Consider the following 9,190-nt stretch of genomic DNA (forward strand, 5'->3'; position numbering starts at 1 on the left):
AGAACTTGAAGTCATTTCATGACGTGAGTGACTGTTAAAGCCCGAAGACAACTCTTTTGACAAGGTTGTAAGACTTGGGCAAACAAACAAGATGCAAATGCAATTGGTTAAACTCGAGGGTTGCTTACGTATCCCTTTACAAAGAATCGAACCAGCGTAGTTCAGGGGTAAGATGCATTTAGTTGGGTTGGGTTGGTTTTAGTACATGATTGATTTGGTTTTTGGTCCAAAAATTTAGAACCAATCATGATTGGGTTGGTTTTAAATTTAATTCTAAACCGAACCAAACCAACCCATGAACACCCCTATAAACAACCCATGTTTGAACCCATTTTAAAGCTTGTTAAGTTTTCAAGCCAAAGTTAAACAATATACTACTCAGTTCGATAAACTCATATCACTATAAAAAGTAAGCTACTCAAACTTTTTCGATTTTTAGCTTGTTAAAAACTCATTCAAAATTAGCTTATTATATAAATGAATCAAATTTGAACACATTTTAAAATTCATTAAAATTTTAAGCAAAATTTAAATAATTTAGTACTTGGTTCATTTATAACTCTACTCAAAACTTTTCTTTTGTTCTCTAAAAAAATTTTGAACTTTTTTTTGGGACGAGTGTGGACTAGGGTCATGAGCTGGATCAAGCGGTGCCTTTGTTGCTAGGTCCTGGTGGTTTGCTCAAAGTGTAAATTTCAATATAACTTTACAATTTCTTTTTGGAGAATGACTGAAAAATCTTATTAGAAAAATGAATATATTAATAAGTTTTTTTTTGACTTTTTAGTGTATACTAAAAAGTTCAATTTACTTTTAATTGTTATCACAAATTTCTATTTGTTATTCATTTTTAAGCATTATTTTCATAAAAAGTGTCAGCAATTGTTAGTTTTTAGTGATAAATTTAGAAAATTATCATAGAAAAAAGTCATTAATTGTTAGTTTTTAAAGACAAATTCAAAAAATCATCACAAAAAGTCCTCTTTTTTTTTTTAAAGCAATAATTCTAACAAAACCTACTTTTAGTGATAAATTGTTAAATTTTTTTTGATTTGTACAAATACTTGTGGGATTTAATAGTGCACATGTCCTTATATAGCACCTGTGAGTGATTATCCCCAAAATTTTCCATTGATTGGGTTGATCTTGATAACCCAAGCCCAACCATTGCAAACCCAAGCCCAGCTCTAAAATTTTCCATTGATTGGGTTGATCTTGATAACCCAAGCCCAACCATTGCAAACCCAAGCACAGCTCAGACGTGTTCAGTCTAGGATTTCTAAACTCAAGCCATACTACAAATTTTTAAGCTCTGTGCATGGTCTGGTTGAGTATTTGCAAATTATCATATGGTGCAGCTAAAATTTTAAAACAAATAATGATTGATGAAGGGTTCAGATAGTCATCTAGAAGGCCCTAATTTATTGGGGTTCAGGATCAATTCCAAGGGCTGGCTGATTTTTGATGGTCACGACAGTAATATGGCATCGTTTGTTTCTTGATCAGCTGAGGTTAGTTTATTTGGTCAACATTTTTTGCATCTCATGCGAATTAGATTTCGAATTGTATCAAAAATAAATAAATAAATAAATAATGATATATAATGGCACTTAGTGATCTAAGAATCTTCTCATTTCTTCCTTTTTTTCTGAGAAAGATCTTCGAATCCAATTTTATGAATTGAGGCAAAAATAATTAAACATAAATAAATAAAAAGAGTGTAGTGAAAAGAAATGTATTCACAAGGAATTTTCATATACAAATCTAATTATGTTTGCGCGAATGAGGTAATGACATTATTAAAATCATAAATGGGCTCTTTAATTAATTTTGAAAGTGAAAAGTGTACCCCAAATCATACCATTTTATATAAAAATTCTTTATACAAATTGTATTTGTAGAGCACTACACAACTCACAAAGACATTAGAATCAACATTGAATTTTTTTTTTTATTTTTTTGAAGGGGCTGAATATGAAATGGGTCAGATCCAAGCCTTAGGCCAGCCTAATCCACTAAAGCCCAAATCCAAGTGGGTTAGATGAATTTATGGGCAGGCCAATTGAGCCCAACTCCATGATCAACAATCTACCCAAGTCCTCAAGCACTTGGGCCCAACCCGTAGTAGAAAGGCCAGTCCAGCCGCGATGCTGGGCTAGGCCGAGCTGCAAGACCCATCCTATGGGCCAAACTAAAGTGGGCCGAGCCCATACAAAGATACTCGAGTGGACCAGACCATCTCTATAAACGATCTTGTAAAAGGCCGAACCGAGGCACAACGGTACCGAGCTGGGGCACGAAGGTACCGAGCTGAGGGAACCACACAGAGAAACGCGGAAGCCATAAGGATGTACATGTGCAAGTTGCCACCTCAGCTGGTAACCTACACCTAGAATCATGGAAGCTGTTGAACCAAAGGAATGTGGTTTGTTATCCACATGACTACAATGAGTATATGCATTCTATGACAACTACCAGGTGGTCCCCTACCTTGGGCAAGGCTAAAAGGAAACTTGGCAGCATCTAAGCTCCATGAAACCATCTTGAGAAGCAAGCAAGGAACCCTATATATACTTCATTCACTTCACATTGAAGGTAATTGAACTATTCCAAGCTAAACCGCACTTACATAAAAACTCAACTCTCTATATACTTCTTCTCCGATCACTGATTCCCACACTGGAGTGGTTATCCGGCCAACCCCGGCCAGGTAGCTCTAACGGTGCTTCTTGTGGCAAGAACCTCAGTCCCTGGATAGTCCAACCGAGTGCGGAGCCCCGATCCACTTTCATCTAGTGCAGAATCTGGTACGCACAATTGGTGTGGTGAACGTGGACTACTTCATTTCTAAGCTCTGCACTCAATTCCGGCAATGGGGATTGAGGACATTCCGCTTTCAACACATACTCCACAGACGGAGAAGACAAAAGATAAAGGCTTGGCACTCCCAACAGTTTTGGAAGAGCAAATTGGAAACAATAACCGAACCCCTGAATTCATCGAGCATTGATTACCTTTCGTTGGAGGTTCTTCTCATCACTTTTTTTTGGAAAAGGATTAAAGAGATTGAATCATAGACTCCATGGGAATGGAGATACAGGAGTTGAAAGCCCAACTTAAAAGGGTGCTGGGTGATCCAATAGAAAAGAAGACTGTAGCAGAGCCCTCTCGTTTGTGACGGAGGAGCTCATCCAAAGAGCCACCAGTGAAGAAGTTTCCCATAAATGAGTCTGGGCAACAAAGCCAACCCATCCCGGTACAGAGTGAGGCGGCGAGCAGCCACACCCGTGGGTCACGGCGGAGAAGGACTAAGAGGCAGAAGACGGTTAGCCAACAGACTGAATACCTTCCTCAAGACCTTCGTACCTGGTTGATTGGCAACAAGCAGAACGAGCAACATCGGGATCATCTAGACCGTACTGTTCATCAGAGAGAGCACCGAGCGCTGGGCAGGCTCATCTCCTCGCCATTCTCCTCAGAAATTGAAGCCATGAGACCTCCAAAGAAATTCACCCCACCGAAGTTCACTTCGTACGATGGGAAGTCAGACCCGCTGACACATAGCCATTACAAGCAGATGATATCTTTATGGAGCCAAGATAAGGCACTGATGTGCAAAGTTTTCCCATCCAGCTTCGGAGAAACCAGACTTCGATGGTTCGATCGACTCCTCCCTGGATCGATTCGTGGCTGGAAACAGCTCTCCGAAGAGTTTCTTGCCAGATTCGTCTCCCACACTAAGATCTCAAAGGAGCCGGATACACTGTTCTGCCTCCGAAAGGAGCAGGAGGAAACGTTGCGCAGTTATGCTAGAAGGTACTGGGAAGAATACAATTATCTGGAGGAAAATGTGTGTAGTGAATAGATGGTCGTCATGTCTTTCAAACATGGTCTGCGCCCGGAAAGTAAGTTAAGACAATCACTTACCAAGTGCCCGGCCACAGCATTGAAAGATTTACGTACTAGGATTGAGCAATACGCTCGCCTCGAAGATGATCAGATCCCCATCGAGGTAGTGTCAGTAGAAGAAACAGCTCAGCACAAGAAAAGAACAGATCGAGGAGAACACAGAGGGATCGCAGTGAATGAAGAGGATAAGTACAAATCCCACGAAGCTGTCATGACTGTATTCAAAGAGCCGATCTATCGAATCCTGGAAAAGATCAAGAGAGAGCCCTTCTTTGTTTGGCTGCCAAAAATGTTGGGAGATCCGGCTCAGCGCAATCAGAAGCTCAGATACACCTATCACCAAGATAGGGGGCACCTGACTCAGAACTGCAGGGTACTGAAACAACATTTGGAGGACTTGGTAGTAGCTGGGCACCTCCGAGATTACATTGATCAGGATAAGGAAGTAACCAAACCAGGGAACCCACCATCGGAACCAAATATTAAGCATTCACCTTGGTTGATAATAAATGTGATCCATGGGACAACGACTCAGGAACCTGAGTAGACACTTAGAGAAGAGATTGCTAAGGCTGTGCAAATCCAACAAGTCATGTCAGTGGAGCCTACATCGAAAAAGGTACGCACAGCACCCAAATCCCCCTTGTGCACTATTTCATTTACTAGAAAGGATTTAGAAGGCATACAGCACCCACATACTGATGCACTGATTATAACTGTGGGAATTGGGAAACGATTTGATGTAAATCGAGTCCTGGTAGATCAAGGAAGTGCAGTAGACATATTGTATTATGACCTGTTCAGAAAGCTTGGTCTCTTCGAGAAGCACCTCACCCCAACGGCAGCCCTGTTAGTTGGCTTCAATTCACAGCCAGAATGACCGCTTGGCAGAATAGTGTTGCCAGTCGTGGCAGGAACAAAAACCCTCTAGATAGAGTTCCTAGTTATTAATACACCATCCACTTACAACGCCATACTTAGCCGTCCATGGATTCATCAAATGGAGGCGGTCCCTTCTACCTACCATCAGCTCATCCGATTCCCAACGAAACACGGAGTAGAGCAGATCTCAAGGGATCAAGTTGCGTCCAAACATTGCTTCATGGCGGCATTAAAGGCAAAGCAGCTCTGCAATCGGGTATAGACTGTAGAAGTGGCTGAACAACTAGTCTTAAAAGATGTTGGGGGAGCCCCAGAGGAAAAGATAGTGCAGGACTTGGAGAGAGTTTTGGTAAAAGGGGATGATCCAGAAAAGTACTTCCTTATCGGTACCTCGCTAGGCGCTGATGAGAAACTTCAGCTGCTGGAACTGCTGAGGGAAAATATGGAGGTATTCGCATGGTCAGCATATAATACTCCAGGGTTGGACCCAGAATTTACCTGCCATAAGCTCAACATCAACCCTTCCGCTCGGCTCGTTGTACAGAAAAGTCGAAGATCCTCAGTTGAGCACACTGAAACAGTAATTGCCGAAGTCGAAAAACTCCTGGCATCGGGAGCAATCAGAGAAGTTCAGTACCCGCAATGGCTGTCCAACACAGTTGTAGTAAAAAAGAAGAACAAAAAATGGAGAGTTTGCATTGACTGCACTTGCTTAAACAAAGCCTGCCCTAAAGATAGCTTTTTGCTGGCTCACATCGATCAGCTAGTAGACTCAACAGCAGGGCATGAACGCATGAGCTTTCTGGACGCTTATAGCGGCTATCACCAGATACCACTGTTCAGTCCGGATCAAGAAAAGACAGTGTTTATCACTCTGAGAGGAACTTACTGCTACAAAGTGATACCGTTTGGCCTCAAGAATGCTGGAGTAACCTACCAGCGGATGATCACTCGGATGTTCAAAGACCAACTTGGGAAAACCATGGAAGCTTATATAGATGATATGGTACTAAAGAGCAAGTTCGCTACAGACCACCTTACAGACTTGAGAGAAGTTTTTGGCATCCTGAAAAACCATCACCTTCGCCTCAATACCTCTAAATGCGCTTTCGGGGTAGGAACAAGGAAGTTCTTGGGACATATGGTCCTTCACAGAGGAATCGAGGCGAATCTGGACCAAATCAAAGCAATACAAGATCTTGAAGTACAAACAAAGGCTAAAGAGCTGCAGAAACTGGCCGGAATGGCGGCCACACTGAATCAGTTTATCAGCAAATTTTCAGATCGAATGAAGCCTTTCTTCCAGTTTTTGAGGAAAAGGGCAGCATTTGAATGAAGTCGCGAGTGTACCGAAGCACTGCAAAGTCTGAAAAGACACCTTAGCACACCACCTCTTCTGTCCACTCCAGAACCAGGAGAAGAGCTGTACCTATATCTAGCAGTCTCAAATCATGTCGTAAGTGCAGTATTAATTCTAGAAGTTAACAAGGAACAGAGGCTAGTATACTATGTTAGCAAGACTTTACTAGATGCCGAGACACGGTATCTGCCCTTGGAAAAGTTAGCTTATGCGTTGCTTATCGCCTTGAGAAAGTTACAACACTACTTCCAGGGGCATACCATCAATGTTCTCACTTAGTCCCCCCTCAGATCTGTGTTCAGCTAAGCTGATTTCTCTAGCCGAACAGCAAAATGGGCGGTAGAACTTGGCGAGTTTGACATTCGGTATCAACCCAGGACAGCAATCAAGGCCCAGGTCTTAGTAGATTTCATCGCAGAATTTGCTCCTACCCAGAGTACCGAGTCGGAGAATCCGAGTTCGGCACATGTGCCACGCATAACAGAACAGGGAAAGCCCTATGCTTCGGAAATATGGAAACTCTTTATTGGAAACATCTGGCAGCTTTATGTGGACGGGTCGTCCAATAACCGAGGCTAGGGGGCAGGAGTAGTACTTATCTCACCAGAAAGATTTATTTGGGAATAGGCTCTCAGGCTCGATTGGAAGGCTTCAAACAACGAGGTAGAGTACGAAGTGTTATTGGCTGGCTTACGCAGTGCCAAACACTTCAGTGCAGAATAGCTTCTTATTTTCAGCGATTCACAACTAGTGGTAAACCAGCTTTTCGGGGTCTATGAAACACTAGATGAAAGAATGGCTATGTACGCAGGCAAGGCCAAAGACTTACTCAGAAAATTTCAATCCATACGAGTGGAACGAATTAGTTGGGACAAAAACAGCCATGCTGATGCTCTGGCTTGCCTCAGATTATCAGTGGATACCAAAGATACTAGAAAAGTTTGGGTTGAGTTCGTGCCAGAACCAAGCATTGCATCTCCAGTCCTCTGCAGCAACCTAGAGTCGAGCTGAATGGATCCAATACTAGCTTTTCTAAAATCTGGCACTCTCCCCGAAGACAAAAAGGAAGCCAACAAAGTCAGACATAAATCAGCTCGATTTTGGATCTCACCATCTGGGAAGCTGTATAGACGCTCCTATCTTGGCCCCTATCTTCTATGTGTGCATCCAAATCTAATCGAGAATGTTCTCTACGAAATTCACAATGGGATTTGTGGATGCCACATTCATGGAAGGTCACTGGCGCACCGAGCCCTCACTCACAGGTATTGGTGGCCACGGATGCAACAAGATGCACAGCAGTACGTACATAAGTGTGATAAATGTAAGAGGTTTGCTCCATTCATTCATCAGCCAGCCAAAACTCTCACTCCACTCACCAGCCCATGGCCCTTTGCCCAATGGGGTCTGGATATTGTCGGACCATTGGCACGAGGCACTGGGAACAGGCGATTCTTCATTGCTGCAACTAAATATTTCACTATGTGGGTTGAAGTCGAGGCACTGGCAAGTATTAAAGAAGCGAATACAAAGCGGTTTGTCATGAGAAACGTGGTTGTGCGTTTCGACATCCCGCGGATACTGATTGCGGATAACGGAACGCAGTTCGATGGTAAGATCTTTTGAAAGTTTTGTGCCAACCTCATGATCGAGTATAGGAACTCCTCTCCGGGGTACCCGCAAAGTAATGGACAGACAGAAGCATCAAACAAAACCATCATCAACGGAGTAAAGAAGCAGCTTGAACATGTAAGAGGCAAATGGGTTGAACAGTTACCCCACGTATTATAAGCCTACCGAACCACAGCACGACGCTCAATGGGGGAAACACCTTACTTCCTAACTTATGGAATGGAGGCCATCATCCCACTCGAAGTAGGTCTCCCAACCCTCCAGTCTGAATTGTTTGAAAGCACCAATAATGAGGAAGCTATTGCACAAGCACTGGATACGACAGAGGGCCGAAAAGAAGCAGCACTGATCAGACTTGTAGCGTATCAGCAACAGCTCATCAGGAGTTTCAACCAAAAAGCTTTCCCAAGGCAATTTACACTTAGAGAACTGGTTTTGAGGAGATTTATGGATCACAAAAGGGTGCCTGGCGAGGGCAAACTTGGGCCTAACTGGGAGGGTCCATACAAAGTCACAGTTGTTTTTGGAAATGGAACCTACTACCTAGAGGATCTAAAAGGCAGAGCTATACCTCGACCATGGAATGTAGCAAATCTCAAGAAATACTATCAGTAGAATTATCCCCCAACTTCTCTATCAGAATGTAAAGGCATTTATCTGTTGACCAATGCAAATGCTTCCCCACTTCTCACAAATTTATCAAATTCTTGTAATTAGCTTTGATATTTATCAAACGGAATTAGCTTTGGTACTTACCAAACAGAATTAGCTTTGATGTTTATCAAAAGGAGTCAGCTTTGATGTTTATAAAACGGAATTAGCTTTGGTTCTAACCCAAATGGACTTAGTTTCAGAACGACTGAACGGAATTTAAATTTGGTTAGCACTCAAACATGCCAAGTGGTATTGCTTGGTGGAATTATGTTTGGCAACTAAATTGGATTTTAGCCAAGTGGAATTTCTTGGTGGAAACCACACTAACATATCTTAAGTAAACGTCCCTGAATCCACAAAATTTCTTAAACATCAACACGTCAACACTTCAGTACTGACGCGAACACACAGAGTGAGAACAAACTTGACTAAGCTCTGTCAGGAGCAAACTTCCAGCATTAGTCTTACTCAACTCTAAGTGGGGGCAAACAATTATTTTTTCAAACCAATTTGGACCTGAGTAAGACACCTCTCTATGTCTTTATTCCATTCAAATGCATCTGTGTTATCAAAGTTGAAACAGACTTAAGCAGTTCTACCTAAGAGCACAATCTTCAGTACGAATCTTGCTTAGCTCCAGGTGGGGGCAAACAATTGTTTTTTAAAACCAACCTAGACCTAAGTAAGACCCTCTTACAAACTCAAGCACAGCCATACCACATATTCATTAGTCACACTAAGCATCTGTTCGGC

General features: G+C 42.3%; 2 protein-coding genes across 2 annotated transcripts; both read left to right on the top strand.

Annotated features, from left to right (window-relative positions):
* The first annotated feature begins 3,865 nt into the window (after positions 1–3,865).
* LOC145803513 (uncharacterized) lies at positions 3,866–4,456 on the top strand. Its single transcript, XM_082896798.1, has one exon. It carries the CDS (start codon positions 3,866–3,868, stop codon positions 4,454–4,456), a length of 591 nt encoding a protein of 196 aa, XP_082752924.1.
* A 3,513-nt stretch (positions 4,457–7,969) lies between these two features.
* Positions 7,970–8,398, top strand: LOC145803514 (uncharacterized). The gene has a single exon (XM_082896800.1). It carries the CDS (start codon positions 7,970–7,972, stop codon positions 8,396–8,398), a length of 429 nt encoding a protein of 142 aa, XP_082752926.1.
* Positions 8,399–9,190: the final 792 nt, after the last annotated feature.

Source organism: Camellia sinensis, chromosome 12 (assembly GCF_055761805.1).
Source record: "Camellia sinensis isolate YWXY chromosome 12, ASM5576180v1, whole genome shotgun sequence".
NCBI lineage: Eukaryota > Viridiplantae > Streptophyta > Magnoliopsida > Ericales > Theaceae > Camellia > Camellia sinensis.

Bases quoted from the DNA above. Each gene is read 5' to 3' on its own strand.
- LOC145803513 (XM_082896798.1), top strand. From the start codon at position 3,866: ATGGTCGTCATGTCTTTCAAACATGGTCTGCGCCCGGAAAGTAAGTTA.
- LOC145803514 (XM_082896800.1), top strand. From the start codon at position 7,970: ATGGGGGAAACACCTTACTTCCTAACTTATGGAATGGAGGCCATCATC.